The sequence below is a fragment of the Mastigoproctus giganteus genome, chromosome 3, assembly GCF_048544385.1.
Source record: "Mastigoproctus giganteus isolate SK-2022 chromosome 3, ASM4854438v1, whole genome shotgun sequence".
NCBI classification, from domain to species: domain Eukaryota; kingdom Metazoa; phylum Arthropoda; class Arachnida; order Uropygi; family Thelyphonidae; genus Mastigoproctus; species Mastigoproctus giganteus.
The window spans coordinates 222,223,476-222,243,517 of record NC_143577.1 but is presented as its reverse complement, the minus strand read 5'-3'; the positions used below and the strand labels follow the sequence as shown (position 1 = coordinate 222,243,517).

The 20,042-nt window shown below is 36.0% G+C and overlaps 1 protein-coding gene across 1 annotated transcript in view; it reads left to right on the top strand.

Annotated features, from left to right (window-relative positions):
- The window catches only part of LOC150088771 (uncharacterized), a 202,530-nt gene that overhangs the window by 127,895 nt on the left and 54,593 nt on the right, over nt 1-20,042 (top strand). Inside the window, exons 36-39 of the mRNA XM_090370318.1 lie at nt 7,428-7,692; nt 7,786-7,929; nt 10,264-10,527; nt 10,675-11,094. Coding sequence (XP_090226444.1) covers nt 7,428-7,692; nt 7,786-7,929; nt 10,264-10,527; nt 10,675-11,094 — 1,093 coding nt within the window. The remainder of the gene's footprint in view (nt 1-7,427; nt 7,693-7,785; nt 7,930-10,263; nt 10,528-10,674; nt 11,095-20,042) is intronic.

The window sequence follows — 20,042 nt, the reverse complement described above, 5'->3', positions numbered from 1 at the left end:
ACATTTCCAAATGGCATATTTGAAATAGAAATGTTCAATGATTATTTGAAACTTTATTTTAGTTTAAAAGAACCCCAGATTTTATTTGATAGTAATTCATCAACAGGAAGATTTATTGTAAAATTAAAGAAACAATAAATTTGACTTTTCAGAAAATAAGTTATATACTGTGTTAAGGTTGAACTAAAGTATATCATGACAGAATAAATGAAGAGATTTTTAAGCCAAATTATTATTTTTGGAGTATATAAAATTTTAGTACACTATGATAATTTTAATCAGTCAAATGTTACTATATTATAATTTAAACCAAGCTATCCATATGCAGCTGTAATACAAAGACCTAACCAACCAGTTTTTTTTTTTTTTTTTCAGTTAAAATTTGTCTGTGTGTGTATTGTCTGAGAAAGAGTAAGGACACCATCAGCATTTAGTTTATACAATCCATTTAAAGCCTTAAACACTTCAATCAGCTTGATTGAAGTGTTTAAGGTGTCAAAGACCTTCAGTGCTGCAATTTGCTGGACTGTATTCTTTTGTGTCCCTGACTAATCTTGTTGTCCTTCTCTGCACCCATTCCAGCAGATCTGCATCCTTCCTAAAATGAGGCTTATAGACCTGTAAGCACCTGTTGTTGTATAAACTCTTTTTCACAGCACATCGGTGATGTATTTCGATTCTGTAAGGATATTAAAAAAAAATGTTTTAATAGGTGTTGAAATAAGAAATGAATTAGATAAAAATTCTGGTAAAATATATTAATTAATACATAAAATTATCAGAGATCTGAATTTCAATTAAAAAAGCTTATCGTTAAAGTTTCCACAAGTTAAATCTTCATTAAACACAAAAGTATATTTTTACAAATTACAGGATTGTATCAGGAGTAACTGGTTATGGAATGTGATGTTTATTCATCTGATGTAATGAACAATAGTTGTAGTACAGGTAACCCTCATATAACACAGTAGTTTGGTTCCTACAAAATCTTGTGTAATGCAAAACCATGTTATACGGGACTAAGAACCAGGACAAAAATGGGGGTTGCGTTCCAAAAGCTAACAAAATACGCCATTTTTTTTTTTATAACTATCCGAAACTTAATTTTTATAGTAGTAATTACTTAATATTTTATTTTTATAATAGTAGTAACTTAAATAGTAATAACTGAACCATTGTCTTACCTTACAAACTGTGATACTTTTAAATCGAAGAATCTTTATTGCAATGCTTAGAATGATAATTTACATAATAGTAGTTGCAACAGCCTGTCATGGCATAGTGGCCAGGGGTTAACAATGTACTACAGAGACATTATTGCCTCAAAAGCCAAAATACATAAATAAATAATAGAATGATAAATAAGTGAGATAGAGTACAGGAAAATGGAGAAATAACTTGAGTATACAACCATTTGTTTCAAAATACATACTATAAGGATATACATTGAAGTGCATAAATATGTACATAGTTGGTTGGGTTAAGAATATACATTGCTCAAGACTCAAATTATAATAGTAGTAGCCTTGGCTACCCCATTGACTGTTCTTTTCCTATATTGCCAATCTCAACAGAACTAGTTGAAGACGACATCTAAGTCCTGGACTTGAGATAGCATCTGCTGAGGAAGAAGCCGGTCCAACAGATGAAGGCGTCTTTGCAGAGGACATAACTGGGGATTGCTCATAGACGTGCCACTGGGATTCTCCATGCACAGTTGTTCCAGAAGAAGAGGGGAGGAGATGAGACCTGTCATGAGTTTGACTGTTGTGATGAGCCTCCTTTCATTAATGACCGACATGAGCCTTGGGATGTTGAGTGCATTGGCCATAGTGGTGGTCTAGAGCTGGGGAGGCAGGCTAAGTTTGTGGCATGCCCTCTTGAGAAGCCAATACTTAGATGAGAAAACTAGTTTGTTGGTAGAGGGAGATGCAGATGCCCAAATCTCTGCAGCATAGAGAAGTGGCAGATACACTATTGTTGAAATGTATCTCACCATGGTGGATTTGTCTGTTACATGGTGCAGATGTTGCTTTTGTATCCATCTCAGTCTGGCAACTTTTGTGAGGAGTACATCTACATGCTGGCCGAAAACAAGCTTTAGGTCTATGTGATGTTGGACAAGAGGGATGGACGCTCCATTGACAGTTGGATAGATTTTTGTTGGCTGTTTCTTTAACGAGAAGACCATGATTTCTGACTTCTCGGAATTGATACACAGACCAAATTGTTTGAGGTAGATATGTATTGAGGAGAGAGAGAGTGAAGGTTAGCTCTTCTGAGATTTGGTGAGGGTCTTGGTTTGCATGAGTACCTTTAGGTTGTCAGCATATACAAGGATATTTAACTTTTAGATTACCAGTATAGCAATAAGGGTGGTGAAGAGGAGGCTAGATAGCACTGCCCCTTGCGGGACTCCAGCTGAGATTACTTTGCTGTATCACGAGTTATCTACAGATAATTTGACTATGTAGTTATTCAGCAGAGATGTGAGGAAAGCTAAGATGTCACCTCCTATCTGATAGTGATTCTCTAGTAGCTTTAGGATAGACAGGATGTGCATGGCATAAAATGCAGATTTAATGTCTATATAGGTGGCTGCCAGCTCATCTCTGTTCTCAAAGGTTGTGAGGATTTTGTTAGTTGTTGCTAGAAGGTTGGTCACAGTTGATCTGTGTGGGAGTGCATAGTGGATTTGTGGAGGATTGTCTGGCAGGATTTTGCTTAGTACTTATATGTCAGATAATGTATGTTCATTTAATTTTCTTCCTCTTCATCACTGCTAAGCACAATCACTTCTGCAGCATCTATATTCCATGTGCCTTCTGCTCTCTTTAAAAGTCACTAACTGCATGCTTCGAAGTCACAATTTTTTATGGTTCCAAACAAGCACAAGTTCAATAGCACAGAACCTAACCCAGGGATCTCCCAACAAACTACAGTGGACCCCTGCTTTAAAGATATAAAGCACAAATTTAACTTTATTATCTTACCAGTTAACAAAGTTAAATGATATGTGAAAATCAGAAGAATATTTTCCAGTTAGCAAAATAAAAATAAATTTACGTTTATGTACATAGCTTAATTAGTACATACTAATTTATATTTCTGTTCACTGACTTTTTTTTTTTTTTTTTTTTTTTTGTTGTAAAATTTAAAACAGTAAAAATGATAAGCAATTAATAACAAAGAACACGGCACGCACAAATTGCAACAAACACGATCCGCACAAGTGAGATACAAAGTAATGAGTTTCTGAAAATTTATGTTCTTTATATGATTGAAGGGAAAACACATTTCACCATGATAATGTGAAAATCCACAGAATTCCAACTATCGCAAATGCAAGAAGATTAGCGTTTGCTACCCGTTTATAATTGATTACACTAACAGAAAAGACCAATAAACCAAGAACTGTAAATTGTTTTTATTGTTTTTTTAGTATTAGTAATGGCCGCATGGCGCAAGAAAGCCTATGGCTTATGCTGCACCAGCCAAAAAAAAAAAAAAAAAATCCGAACAAAACAATGATAAAAACAAAAATAAAATAAAATAAATAATAGTAAAAAAAAAGGATATTAACTATCATCCTATGCTCTCCCCTTACCGAAAGTACTATCCAGATGACCTTTGAATTTCCCCAAACTGTCGGCCTCTACCACCCATGAAGGCAACTTATTCCAGTAATTTATAACTCACTGGCTAAAATAAAACTTCCTGCAGTCCAATCTAAACATTTCCCCCCGTAACTTGAATTTATGTCCCCTAGTTCTAGCATCATTTATAATCTTGAAAATTTCCTCCTCATTCATTTTACTGATGCCTCTCAGAGCCTTAAACACCTCAATCAAATCTCCTCTAAGGTGTCTAGTTTCCAAACTCTGCAACCCACATATTCGAAGTCTTTCTTCATGAGGACGCCCTTTTGCCGATCTCACCAGGCGAGTTACCCGTCTTTGCACCCTTTCAAGAAGCTCGATGTCTTTCTTTAGGTGCGGTCTCCATACTTGAACACAGTATTCCAAGTGTGGTATAACATAAGCCTTATATAATGGGATTATCACGTCCCTATCTCTACTTGCAGAAGTTCGATAGATCATCGATAGGACACCATGAGCCTTCCTTGCAACCTGTTTACAATGCTCAGAGAATTTCATGTCTGACCGTATCGTAACACCCAAGTCCCTTTCCTCCAGTACTGGATTTAGTTGAACTCCACCAAGTGAATAAGTTATTTTGGGATTACTGTTTCCCAGATGTAATACCTTACACTTTGTTGGATTAAAGCATAGCTGCCATTTTTCTGACCATTCCTGAAGTCTGTGTAGGTCTTCTGAAGAAGCTCAGCTTGACAGTGATCATTAACTACTCTACCAATTTTAACATCATCTGCAAATTTAGACATCACGCCCTCTATCTCTTCATCAATGTCGTTTATGAAAATTAAAAACAACAGTGGTCCTAATACTGATCCTTGGGGAACCCCACTTCTTACATCAACCCAATCTGAGGAATAGCCATTTATCACAACCCTCTGCCTCCTACCCTGAAGCCATCTTGCTATCCATCTAAGGATTTTTCCAGTGATTCCAACCTGTTCCAGCTTATAAAGCAACCGCTCATGTGGGACTGAGTCAAAAGCTTTGCTGAAATCTAAATAAACAATGTCGAAATTATTCCCTAAATCCAGCTCGTGAGTGACCCTTTCGAAATAGCGAACCAGATTTGTTAAAAATGATTTTCCCTTTACAAAACCATGCTGAGTATCCTTGAGAATTTCAATTCGATCCAAATGATCCTGAATTCCACCCTTGATCATTGCCTCCATGATTTTCCCTACTACTGAAGTCAGACTGACAGGTCGATAATTTCCAACTTCACTTTTAGAGCCACCCTTATGTATGGGAGATACATTTGCACTTTTCCAATCCAAGGGAATCTCCCCAGAGTCTAGTGATGCTCGCATAATTAGCCTCAATGGTTCAATGCACTAGCTTGCCGCCTCCCTTAAGATTATAGGGTATATTCCATCAACTCCAGGAGCCTTACTGGTCTGTAGGCTCGAAAGTTTTTTCATTACATAATCTTGCAAAATTTCAATATCATTAATTACATATTTTTTAACTTCACTCCCACAATTTCCCATTGCCACAAAAGGTTTTTCATTTGTAAATATCGATGCAAAATAACTATTGAGTTCATCTGCAACGGCAGCTGGTGTATTTAATACTATCCCCTTTCCCTTACGTAAAGGTCCAATCTCGTTTGTCCTGCTCTTCTTGGCATTTATATATGTGAAGAATTCTTTATCCCCCCTCTTTGCTCTGTTTGCTAGTGATTTCTCATAAACTGCCTTTGCCTGTTGAACCTTTTCTGTGGCTCTATTACACATCACCTTGTAGCCGTTATAGGCTTCAGTACTTTTTATTGCTCTGTAACCTTTCCATGCCACCTTTTCCTGCTCAAGTAATGTGGCAACTTCACTATTCATCCAACTTGGAACCCTCCTCGTGGAATATTTCTTTAATGGTATATATGCATTCAAGGCATCTGTGATTAATGTTTTAAAAGCGTACCACAGTTCAAATGTATTCATTCTCTGCGCGATATCTACCCAGTTAATAGAGGCCATGTAGTACCTTAAGGCATCGTAATTTCCTTTTCTGAAGTTAAAACCCATTCCTTTGCCTTTTACTTCTGCTACCTCTTTCGTCATCATCCACCGTAGAACTCCGTGATCACTTCCTGCTACTGGTTTCTCTACTGTCAGCCCTGTTATGTCATCCGATTCATGTGTGACGATGAGGTCTAGGATATTCTTTTCTCTAGTACTTTCCCTGACATGTTGATACAAATAACAGTCATCTAGTTGATTTAAAAATTTTGTTCCCCATGTCGAGTTTCCTTCCCATTTACTCCAATCAATTAGAGGCAAGTTGAAATCCCCCATAATAAGACATTGATGCTTACTTGCCCATTCCATTTGAATGTAGAGGCTTTTGTCATAATCTTCACAATCACCTGGTCTGTAGATTACTCCTACTCGCATTATACCTTTGTTTCCAACTATCTCACACCATACAGACTCTATACTAGCATGTGAAATGTCTGAATCCAGGAAAGCTATCGTCGCACTCAGGCTGCTTCTGATAAGAAGCATTACCCCACCACCCCTTCTATCTACCCTATCCTTCCTAAATACATTATACAAGCCGTACTGAAACTCGTCATCCCCAATTTCCGGGTGGCACCACGTCTCTGTAAGCCCTATTATGTCCGCATTACTTGTTTTAACCAGCAGTTCGAATTCGCTCATTTTATTGACGACACTTCTAACTTTACTGTATAAACAATTAAGATTTACTGTTCTTGTATATTTAACAACCCTAACACAACCCTTGAAGTTTTTTAGGCTCTCTTCCCTGGCATTAGCTACCCGCCCACGTGAAACGTTTCTGCCCCCAGAACATCTAGATAATACGTCCAGTTGGGGTAACAGATAAGAACTCTTAAGGTATGTGCAAGAGTTACTTTGACCAATATTATCAGATAAACGCGTGTCAGTATTACCCATATCCCCCCTAACTAGCAGTTTCCCTGAACCTTTAAGGTATCCTCAATAATACTGGCAAAACCGTTCGCACCACCTTTGTTTAAGTGTATCCCGTCTCTACAAAACAAATTCCTTCTACCTACAAGTGTCTACCTACAACAAATTCTTTCTACCCACAAGTTATGGTAGTCACCTCCAGAAATGTGCTTTAGAAAAATATCACAAAGGTGATAATGACTAGTGAGTCAACAGCGGGAATTCACAAAAAAGGAATGGAAATGTTGAAAATTACATCTAACATAATAGCAGGGTTTTCCCAGCACAAAAGCTCAAAAATACCACGTTATGCGAGATTTCCCCGCAATTCTCAAAACATATTAGAGCGAAATTGTGTTATATAAGTATCATGTTGTGCGAGGATTGCCTCAATTTATCAGTCATGTTAGAGCGAAACTGTGTTGTAGAAGTACCATGTTATACGGGGGGATTGCCTGTATGTGGTTAGTATCTAATACAGTATAAGATATCAGATAGCCTATTTATCTGATGGTCAAAACAGAAAGATTAAAATGTCATTTAAAAAAATAAGTCTATAGGATTAAGAATTAATAAAACTAAAATTACTAATAATAATTTAACATTAACACAGACTCAAATTAATCATATTAAAAATTCTAAAGGATGTAATATTACTTTAAGTAAAACTTGGTTAAAACAACAAACTAGTGGCTTTCTTCAATTTTTATTGACAGTGGGTAAAGATGTGCTTTAGGAGGTTCTAGGTTTTCTGGTTGTCATTTAAGTGACCATCATAGCACCAGTAAGATATAAATAAGGTATAAAAACAGTTTTTTATTGATTTTTGTTATTTCAGATTAAGGAAGTAGTAATTGAGAATAGATGGAATGAACCAGCAGAAATCATGATGTATGTCACGTCTAGGCCTAGTAATGCAAGTGAACAATCAGTCCGGATTAGAGCTTGGGTCGACCAAACTGTGATATCTAACCTGAACCCTGTGAGGATATTTGTAGAAGTTACCAAGGGGTCCAGCAGTGTCCTCGGAGCAAATGTATCAGCAAGAATTTCAATACCAGGTGGTAATCAAAGAAATGTTTCTTTGTATGACAATGGTGCAGGTGTGTATGGGTCCTATTCACATTGTAGTTAGTGATATTTGTACAATTCAGATGGTCTTTGCTCACTTGATAATCTCAACATAATTTTTCCAGGTGCTGACATCAGAAAGGATGATGGTGTTTATTCTACTTTGTTTGCGGAATTTGAGGGTTCTGGTAGATATCTTATTTCCATTCAGGCACGTGGCAATAAAGCTTTTCTCCGTAGTCCTTCTTCTACATTGCATGATGTGAAAGGTAAGCATAAATTTATTTGTGCAATTCCATGTCATTATTGGAACAGTAAAAAAAATACTAGTTATTTCAGATTGTTGCATTTTATAACGGTAAAAAAAAAAAGTTCAGGCTCTTAAAATGATTTTTTTTTCATAAACTGTTATTTTAAACTAATATGTGAATGCTCACTTTAAATATGAAGATGAGTCAAAAACAAGAATTATTTTTTTTTTACCAGTAACCAGTACTTAAATACTATTTTCATTTGACCCTCAAGATAAAAAATGGTATCATCTTAATTTAAATGTTTTTAAATCTTAAAAATAGCTAAAATATTTAATTTCACAGTTAACGGCACATTTTTCAGTACTATTCTGAAATAATGGCTATAAAACAACATCTAAAGTTTGAATAATAAAGGTATTCGAACTTTACATGTTTTATTTTTTCTCCAAACTTTTTTTGCAGTCTTTGTATCTCTACAAATATTTAAGTTTTAAAGCTTCTGGTTTATAACAACTGTTGTAAAATGAAGAATATCATGGAAAAACCCATTAAAATATTCAGCTCTAATTTGGTCAGCCATTAGATGGTCTTTAATGAGTAATGTACAATAGATAACACAATTTTGGAAAATGGAAATGAAGACACGTCTATTAAACACTAAGAGTCACAGAATAGCCAAGAGTGAAGTCATAAATGAAATTTAAGTTCTGATCAGTAAGGTGTATGGTACTTCCAGAATGTAACTTAGTATTCACAGCAATTTTGCATGCCATTAATTTTTGCAGTAGCACAATTCTGACTACTGATGTTCTTCTACACGGTGATTGGATTCCAATCCCATCAAGATAAGAGAAATTTTATGGACTTTTTCCACACCATTATTAAGTTATTCAGTTTTGGGGTGTTGTGAGTTTTTCCGCCTGGGAACTTGGGTTTCCCCAAGAGAAGGTTACCAGGAATGGTAAGTGAAGGAAGTTATTACTGGTTATCGTTATGGTAAACTGAGAATATAATACATGCTATTTGCAGACAAAATACATTGACCTCTCAGCTGTAGTTGCTTTGGAGAAAAAACTAAAAGTAAACAGACACATACAGATCAGTATATACACCAAAAAAAAAGGTACTTACCAAAACACCATTCCCCCATGTCAAAACAGTTCCTTTTAATGATTGTGTTATGTGAATACAGAGTTTTGTCTTCCTCCAGATGAATACATCTTGATTCACCATATCACGGAAATCTGGACTTGTCATGGCACAGTGCAATTTGAGTTTACTTAAATTGCTTCTGCACCAATTCAAGAATTCTCTCCTGTGATGCCAAGTAATGGGAGCACACAGCATCAGTTGTCTTGAATAGAGGGAGGCCCCATGTATATCAACCAACATCCTTCATGTGATAGAGGCAGACAGTGATGTTCTTGTGGCAGTCATTTTGATTCAAACACAATACAGATGGTACAGTATTGTCAACCAGTGTCAACCACTATAGAATTAGGCCATCTTATTTTACAAGCACTATGTAAAATCAGTTCTATAATTTGGATGTATAATAATCTGTGTTGCAAATTATGTGTATTTAGTGTGTTTTAAGTTCCAAAGCAAATAAGGCTGTGAGGCATCAGTATATTTTGTTTGTAATTGCATGTTGTCAATTTGCTGGATGACATCCAACTTTCCAAGAAAAATAGCCATGTTACTTGAGTTCTGGAAAATATTGCATTTTCGGGAAACTTCTTAGTTGCATTTTAAATATTACACTTGAATGTAACGGTTAAGTATTAAACCATAAAAGTGCACAGAAAAATATGAGTAAGCAATAATGATTGGTATATCTTGGAAATATTATAACCAAAGTTATTAATTTGATTTACATAGTTAAGTATCTTGCATACAGGGCTTCTACTCTGATTGGAATCCCATCTATGCATAGATGAGACTATCAGAGTCTAAACAAAATTCTGGGTAATGGCGTACACTCTAACTGAAATGCAATATCCTTCTTCATTGGAGCAGTGCCTTTTACTTAAGAGTAGAGCAATACCAAGGCAACTTATAGAAAAGTGCCTCCACCGTATGACAGCAATGCAATAAGTAACAAACCCATGTTGCTTATAGCTATTAACAAAAAGAGGCTATTCAACATATGAAACAACTTTATTACTAACCTTAACTTAGTAGTTATTAGGATTATAACCATGTGATAATTTCTCAGGAATAATTACATGTTGAACCTTATTTGGTATAAATTTCTTACTAAAATTAATGGCAAGAGTCACCAATAATTTTAGTTCATTTTTCCATTGTTGAAACCTGATTGATTTCTTGATGCCTCCATCTTGATAGACCTGCCTAGTGAAGCACCTTCAGCCAGCTTCGTGGCCAATGATTTTAAACCTTGGGAGGATGAAGAAAAGAATATAAGCAACCTTGTGGAACAACTCTCCTTATTTAATCGGTTAGAGGATATAGAGTTTGAAGTGAAGGTTCCAGCTGAAAAACTAGACATCTATCAAAGAAGAAGTAGGATTTTGGATTTAAGAGTGACTAGTGTGAGTGATGAAGATATTGTAACATTACAGTGGACAACCCCTGATGAATACAATAGAGGTAAGTTTCCAAGGAGTGAGTTAGCCTTTTAAAAACACTAATTTTATGCTTAAAAATTATAAAAGAATTAGTTCCAAATATTTCCATTAAATGACAGCATTGCTTTCAGTATTATATTATTTTCTAATATTGAGTTGTTCTATTTAGGTGCCATCATTGATCTACGAGCCAGTACTGAAAGAGAAAAACTGATCAATGACTCTTATGATGTCCTTGTCTTTGATGATGCATCTATTCTGTCTGGGAGCTCCAGATCACAGTCAGCAGGCAGTGTGCATATTTTGAAAGTGAAAGTGGACCAATCACTTCTTGGGTCTGAAACCACTGATTTGTACTTTGCTATCTTCATTGATGACCACACAGAAACAAAAGTATCCAATGTTGCATCTGCACACTTTGGATATGTGTTGAAGTCAGACCATCCTGAGAGCAGTACAACAGCAATTGTGATTGGGGTGGTCATGGTTTGTCTCTTAGTGCTGTGCGTAGTGATTGGAGTGCTCATTTATTACCGGAAAAAAAGCCAGAATTATCAAGCTGTGAGGGCCAAAACTCAGGGTAATGGATGAAAATGTAATTAATTCTGATTTTGTGGTACTCAATACAGTGTCTGATGGGAGTGGGTTAAAGGGAATGATTTACCTCTAAAGAAAGTTTCCCATCTGAACTTCACAGCTGTGTGCAAATGATGCTAAATTTTACTAGTTAAAACTTGTTTATTTAGCATTGTGAATAAGAAGATAGTTGGAATTAAACTGCTTTTCAATTAAAAAAAAAAAAAAAAAAAAAATTGCAGCTTGGCCATGTACGTTAATATTGTGTTAAATTTATAAGATATTAGTTAATTGAAAATGATACATATATTTAGAAAATAAGACTTTACTTATAAGAACATGTCCAAAATTTCATTTCCTATTTTTATGCTTACCAAATATTTTGAAATTTGTGCAACTCAAATATCAGTAATTAAAGTTAATTACATAATCTGGCAATTAATTTGTTAATTGAAGATTATGCAAATAAAGTAATTATAAAAAATCATGTTAAATGTTCACCTTCTTCAGTGAGACCTTTCCTTACATCAACCTGTTATTTGTAAAAAGATAACAAAAAAAAAACAAACAAATTTCGCATAAGTATAAGGAACTAAAGCCAACAAAAATATATTTAGGTATTGTATTCTTATTTTACTATATTTTGTAAAAATTTGAAATTACAAAAAATCGTTTAGGAATAACAAAATTCTAATTTTGTGATGCTTGAATGCCTATATCTAAATGATAATGCAGCAACTTTAAATGTAGAGACCTTGAGAAATAGAAATTGCAGATCACACAGCAACATATAATATACAGTTGACTTCCACAATGCATTTGCAGCACTATTTCTGTGAAATTATGCAAATTTTCTTTTTTTGTGTTTTATTCAAAGACTGTAGTGTTCCACTAGTGGTTCAGAATTGTATTATAACTAATAATATTACAGTACTGTTAGTATTACCATAATATTATGCTTTAATGCTGAGAAAGGCTAATTTGTTATTGAAGGATGATAGGAAAAAATATATTCTATTTTTATCTACTATAGCATTAAATTTTTTAAATATTTAAAGAGCTGTTATGTGTTTTCGGTCAAGGGCCACAATGTGCCTATGGTGGTACATTTTGTGGAAAGTTTTATCAGTGCCCCAGTAGAGTATATATTCAACTAAAGCCAACAAAATATATTTAGGTATATAGTATGTATGTTTTATTATATTTTGTAACAATTTGAAATCATGAGTATTATTTAAAAAAAAATTGTGTGTGTGTGTGCTCGGGCCCCTGGATGTGCCAATCCCATACTCACCATGTGTGAGCCCTAACAATATTTTGTTCAACAGAATGTTGCACTGTTCATAATCACATTATCTTATCATATTATTTGTAAAATTTAAAAATTAATTTTGTGCTTGCATATTGCATTTTTTCTTTGTAATAGGTGTTCTTAGTAATATCTTCAAAGACATGATATACAGCTTTTGTTTCTGGAAGAAAGAACATTGCCATAAATAAATGAGCTATTTGATGCTCGGCACTGATGATTGATACACAGGAATTTTGCCAACAGGGATAAGGATAAATCAATGGTTAGGCCACATCTTAAGTACTGTGTACAGATCTGTTACCTTCGTTTTAGGAAGGATGTGGATCTGTTGAAATGAGTTCGGTGAAGGACAGCAAGATTGGTGGGGGGGAACAAAAAGGCACTCCTACCAAAAAAGGCTTCAATTCTGCAAATTGCAGCATCTGGAGACTGGGCACCTGCAATGTGATCTGATTGAGGCTTTGAATGGATTCAGTGGTGCCATTCTTCCTCTTGCTCAGACCACACATATGAGAGGACATAAATCAAATTGAGGAAGGATGGTTGCAGAAGTTTACCTTCAACCAGTGGGTAACTGATTGTTAAAACTAATTTCCATCTGTTGTTGTGGAAGTGGGTAATTTGAATAAATTCAAGGAAGAATTAGACATAACCTTCCTGCATCACCTGGCCATTGGAGCAAATGGACAGTTGATGTGGGAAGGGTTTTTTTCTCTTTGGCTGATCCAGTATGAGCTTGCTTGCTTTGTATCATTTGCCAATACTAATGCAAAAATAAGTTTAGTTTTTCATTGATAGAAAATAAAGAAATGGCTATATATTTTAAATAAACATTTCTGTTTAAAAGTATTATTATTATTAGCCATATGGTTCAAGGAAGCCTGAGGCTTATGCTGCACCAGCCAAAAAAAAAAAAATTGAGAGAGAGAGACGCCAAAAAAAGAGAAGAATGATGATATCTGCTCAGGACCCTGGGTGTGCCAAGCCCATACCCACCAGATGTGAGCCCCTGGGATTACACATGGAACTCTACACACCTCAGCCCGAGAGCTCTCTCTTTCTCTCCCCTCCCCAGTGAATGATTTTTTTTTCTGTCTTTATCAACTTTATATGCTATAATAAGGACAAATTCAGTCACATCTGAGAATTATCCGTATTCTTTCTAGAAATTAATGGCAGATTTCACTCAACATAGGTTGAACTGCTTAGAATATTCTCCAGAATAATAACTGCATCACATTTTTACAAGAAAATGCAAAAATAAAAAATTTAAGTCAAACAGGAAAATTAAGAAGATGCTAATATTTGTTCAAACTAATTTATACTATTCTTATCACAGACCATTTTCAGGTACTACTATAAATATAAATACTATTATCGTCACAGACCATTTTCAGGACAGTAAAAGATTTACAAAACATTTTAACTACTACTGAATGATGTACAATTTCTTTCAACTGAATACAATTTCTATTGAATACATCATGAATTCTCAAACTAATAGAGTAAGCTTATCTGAAAAAAGATCTAAACTTCCCAAATATTTACTAGTTCATTTCGCAAGTATACGTGATCTTAATTCTAATCTCAACGATCACTTGCAGTCTGCCAAACCCAGTGTACTTTTTCTGACAGAATCTCAGTTATCTGTTTATTCAACCACTGTTCATTACAGTTGTCATAATTATTGGTATATGTGATTCCCTTTGCTTTGAAGGTGTTACTTGTGTATATGTCTGCTCTTATATAACCTTATAAAAGACAGTAATTTGGAATCTCCTTTTTTTTTTGTCTTTGTCTGTGGTTAAAATATTGACTCCGTTTTGTAAAATTCATCTATTGTCTCTTACATTCTCCCAACTCCACTAATCACTTTTAACTCTTTGCAACTTGACTTTCTCTAGTCCAATTTCCTAACAGTGAGGTAATTTTCCTTGGTGATTTTAATGTTCACCAACTACAGCTGGCTTCTGTTTTCCAGTCACACATACCCAGATGGTTGAAATGCTTAGGCTATTACTAATGATCTCACACAGATTGTTCATTTATTTACCAGAAGATCCTAACCACACTGTCAACACTCTTGATCTTTTTATCACCAACAACTCTTCCCGTCAAGGTGGGTAGTCCTCTAAGCACCTCAGATCACAATTTTGGTGATGGTCTTCTCCGGGGGAGCCTTTCTCTGATGGCTATACTCACTCATGTTTGGCATTACAAGAATGCAAAATGTCATGCTCTGCAGATTTGTTGTCTTCTTTTCCTTGGTTGGATTACTGTTTTAAATCTTCTGATGTTGATGTTTGCTCAGATTGTCAGTGAAAGTATTCTTGGGATAAAACCTTTTATTCCACAATCTGCCTTAAAATTTTTTCCTTTATCTAAACTTTGGTTTTTCAATAAATGTGCTAAGGCAGTTCAAGATAAGAATGTTGCATATTGTGATTGGCTTCCATCCAAATCTCCAGGTTCATTTTCTTCGTACACCAAAGCTAGCAACAATTGTAAAGCAGTTATTAATCAGTCCAAATGAGTTTTGAGCAGGTTAAGAATAGAAAACTTGCTTCTTGTCCAAATTAGGGGTAAAAATTTTCTCAGCCTGGTCTGTGCTTTTTAACAGGAGAGACTGCTTCTACAGGGATGGGATATACTTAAATAGAAAAGGTGCAAGAATCTTTGCTGATGCTAATATTAATGGAACTAATATTAACTCTTCAACAAACAAGAAATACTTGAGTCCATTATAGACCCTGCTCTTGAAATTGAAACCCTCCCATTTTCTTTTCACCACAAATCTCTTTGGATGCTAACCATTTTATGACGTTGCGAAAGAAGATGATGGGTGCATTTCTTGTCTTCTGTTACCTTCTCTCCTCAAAGCAGTGTTAGGTGGGTTGGAAAACTACTGGCTTGAGGGGATACACTGACTAATAGATTAACAGTAGCTGCTGGCAGAGTTGAAAGTGATTCTTGCACTGCTTCTATTGGAATGAGCAGCAGCCTGGAAAACAAGGTGCAAGGGAATTCAGAGATTACTGGGAGTCATTGCGGAACAAGAAAATACATGGGCTGTGTTAGGTAGGATAGCTAAGAATAGGAACAGGTGTTTGTATATTGGCGTGTACATACAAAATTTATCCCAATAAATTTGATGAATTTGAGGTATTGGTCAAAACATCAAAGGCAGATATTGTTGGGAATCGAAGACATGGTGTCACACAGATATAAGGAATGCAGAACTGGAATTTGGGGAGTACAGTGGGTACAGGAAGGGAGGAGGTGTTATGCTGTTAGTTAAGAAACAAAATTCAAGGAAGTACAGCCAGTCGATATAGCTGGATAGAGCAGTATCGAGTCAATTTGGTGTGACAAGCACTGGGAAAGCAAAATTGAGAGTAGGAGTGTGTTATAGGCCTAATGACTCTGAGTATAATAAACAACTCTACAGAGAAATAGAGTGGGCCAATAAATCAGTGTCTTATAACAAGATTTTAATCTTCCAAATATTGAATGGAATTTGTGGAACGCTAGCACGACTTTTGTGGATTTATTAGATGATTGTTTTCTACAGCAGCATGTTCGAGAGGCAACTAGAGGGAGTAATACTCTTGATCCGATTATCAGTAGTGATTTTTCAGCATTAAGAATCTGCAGATAAAGGAACCACTAGGTGGCAGTGATCACAGTGTGCTGAAGTGGGATTTACTCAGAGGAAACTACCATCAAGGATAAAGGGAAGGGTTTTTGTTTTGTAAAGGTGACTATGGTGGTCTGAGACAGGTGTTTAAATTCTATACAGTGGGACCAACTGATGATGTTACCAACAGTAAATTCAAAATGGGAAGCATTAAAAGAATTAATCTTGGAGACTACTACGCTTTTCATACCAACTAAGAAATATTGTTCAAGGTTTAGACCTGAATGGATATCAGATGAACTAATGAGATGTGGCAGAGAAGAAAAATAAATGGGATACCTATAAATTAATAGATGACACGGAAGCCTATGATAGATATAAGCTGGTCTGTAACCAAGTCACAAAGGAGGTAAGGCAGATTACAAGAAATCTTTGGCAAAGGATGCAGAGGAAAGACTGCAAAGAGTTCTTTACTTAAGTAAACTCTAAAAGCAAGGGGGATGAATCAGATTGGTCTACTTGATAGGGCCTCCGAAGCAGAGTGATCAAGAGCAGGAGTGCAGTAGCACGCTTTTTGAGTAGACTGGGGTCAAGCCCCTGATTGCTAAAAAATATGGTCCACTTGATATAGATTGTTTAACTGTTGATGATCCTGCTCAGGTAGCTAACAAACTAAATGAGTATTTTGCATCTACATTCACACATGAGTTATTCAGAGAGGGTAATGCCAGAGGTGAATTAAACTCTGGCAGTGAGCTAGATGATTTTGTAATAACTGAGCAAAGTGGAGGAGAAATTGTTGAAGATAAACATAAGAAAGGCACCTGGGGTGGATGGGATCTATCCAGTTATATTAAAGGAGGCAGCAAAGTAAGTAAGCAAACCGTTAGCCATAATTATGAGAACTTCCTTGGACTCAGGGGAGGTAGCCATGCACTGGAGATGTGCAAATGTGACCCCAATTCACAAAGGAGGATCAAAGGGTGACACAAGTAATTACAGACCTGTTAGTTTAACTTCTGTTCCAGGGACATTAATGGAGGCACTGGTTAAAGACGCACTGCAGGAGCATCTAGACAAGACTTCAATTATAGCTCGGAAAGTCGTCTGACAAATTGGAGCAGTATGGCATTAAGGGCAAGTTGTTACAATGGATAAAAGGATGGTTGATTGGGAGAAGATAGAGTGGTAATCAATGGACACTGCTCTTCATGGACTAATGTTATTAGTGGAGTACCCCAGGATTCAGTGTTGGGTCCATTGTTGTTTTCTCTAATTAGTAAAGATATCGATGATGGTATATCAGGCTTAATGTCCAATTTTGCAGATGATACGAAGGTTGGCAGGGTTGTTAATGACATTTCACCATAACGTAAAAACCCACATAATTCCAGCTATCGGTATTATCGCAAATGCAATAAGACCGAGTTTACTATCCGTTCATAATTAGATGCACGAACAGAAAAGCCCAGTAACCCGGAAGATGCAAATTGTTTAACCCTGTGAAGTTCTTTACAGAAAATTTCATTTTGGCCGTTATCATGGTGCCGACTAAGAGAATAAGTGACAGCGGTACTAGTAAATCTACGAAAGGAAAGCCATCAATTTGGATCAGAAAATTAAACTAATTAAGGATGTATGAAAATGGGCCAAGCATTAACAAGTATCGCGCGGAATTCAGATTTGTCAATAATAATATAGTAGCAATATGTTATTATCCATTCGCGAGTTACGTAAAATTCGACGAAGTAAGAAGTCTTGGAACGTATCTCTTACGTATGTCGGGACTTATGTATTTTTGGATTAAACGGCAAATCGATTATCCGGGATTGTTTTTTACCATCTATCCCGGAAAATCGAGTCTACTGTACTTCAGCCTTTTTTTTTCCCCCATCCCAAATGTTTTCCAACAGGACAGTGTCCATCCACGTACGACTCTCATATCCCGACAGTGCCTACGAGATGTGGACATGCGTTCTTGGCCTGCACGTTCAGATTTGTCTCCTACTGGATCCACTTGGTGAGGTATTCGCTGACTACCCCCGCTCAGTTCTTTACCAGCGCTGTCCAATTCATGGTACAAGAAGCATTGCTCGTTGTTCACCAAGATTATATTTACCACCTTTTCTACTCCCTAAGGCGACGTTTGTCATTTGTATCGCTTTTCATATTGATGTGCACAGCATTTTCGCGAGTAAACACTGCCGAATTGTGTACACAAACTTTGATATTGGTCACTTCACTTATTTTGAGCTCAAAAGATGGGCTTCTTTTAGGTGGGCCAGTTTTAATTATGATCAATCTGTTTCATTTGGACTACTAAGAAAATATCTCATGAACTCGTAATTAGACAATTCCATTTCAGTATTTTCAAAAATAACCAATTATAGTTCAGTAATGGTGCTTATTTTAATTGTATGTTCTTCCAATACGCAACAGTTGAAACGCTTAATAGAGTCCCTGCTATGAAATCACGTGATTTATGCATCTAGCGTTTACAAATCACCATGGAGACAAAGGACAATGCTTTATAGGTACATTGGGAGTGACGTTTGATATTGCAAGCTGTGACGTATGGGATTCGATAGTCCAAGGGCGCCACTTCCATGGGTTTCCAGTGCATAGCTTCGCAATGTTTATATATCGAATCCGCTGCCAATATTTTTCCCATATAAAATTTAATGATTTTACAATAGCCTGTACTTAGAAAGGTGACCTTGGTTTCGTCATATATTACTTGCGTGACTCTCTCCTTCCTGGAGTTATTCTATAAACGGATTATCCCCACTTTAAACCCATTTCTATTCACCACAGAAATCTCCTTAGAAGCTAACCATTTCATGACATTGTGAAAGAAATGAGCTAAATTCTTCGCTTTCGTTACCTCTTGTGCCGTCTCTAGTGATGAATCACGTTATCGATTACTCTTTTTGAAACGAGTGCATAAGCAGTAAGAATTAAGTAACTAAGTTACATTCCGATTTGACAGCTATCTCCAAGAGTCACCGTTTGTCAACTCTGAAATGACCTCAGTATTTAGAATAGTAACTTAGACTTTTTAACCAAAGGGCTTCAATATTAGTAAGTACTTAAATATTTCTTATTTCACTTAGCATTTAGATGTAATTGATTTTTAAATGTCACCTGTTGCAGGGTTTGATTTTTCATTGTATAAACACGAAAATAAAACAAGTTGTCGTAATTGGGTTTTAGGAACATCGGCGACTAAAGCCATGTTACTCCATGTATATTTTCTGTAAATTGCGTGTGTTCTGAGGTCGATTTTCTGTTTGCTGGACGAAAAACCCGAGCTTCCGGGAGAAAAAACCATGCTACCGTTGCCTGAGACCGACTTATTCAACCAAATGAAAAAGACCCATAAAAATTCCTCACATCATCGATGGGACTCGAACTCAGATCTTTTCCACCCGGTGTGGGGAGGACGGCGATCCTACCAACTATGATACTCACGAGAGCAATAAAACAAGTGATAGGCGTTCAACTCTGTCCTCTTAGTGCTGGCCAAGAAAACATCAGAAGAATCCAACCATTAGTAACCTTAAAACACAGAAATCAATATTTTTTGTTTGATTTAGTAAATTACATATATGTTCGTCAAAGATGTATCCAAAATAAAAATGCGATTCTTAAGTCGTTTATTCCATAAACCCTGGAAACTTTAGTGATTAATATATATATATTTTTTATGTGGTGGACGTTTTTAGTTGCTGTAAATATTTTGTTTTTCTTTGGGGGTGAAATATATGCCTACTAGTTATAAGTTCCAGTTCCCTTATAAGACGCTAAGCTATTTGAATACCGGTTATAAGGCAAATTGTATTGAACTACTTATTCATAAATATCGATTCCCCCTCTGATGGGTAGCACAATTGGTAGGATCGCAATCCTCACCCCCACCGGCTGGAAGAAACCCGAGTTAGAGTCCCGTCGAACTCTGGTTTCGGGTCCCGGAAACCCGGGTTTTTCATCCAGAAAACAAAATCGACATCAG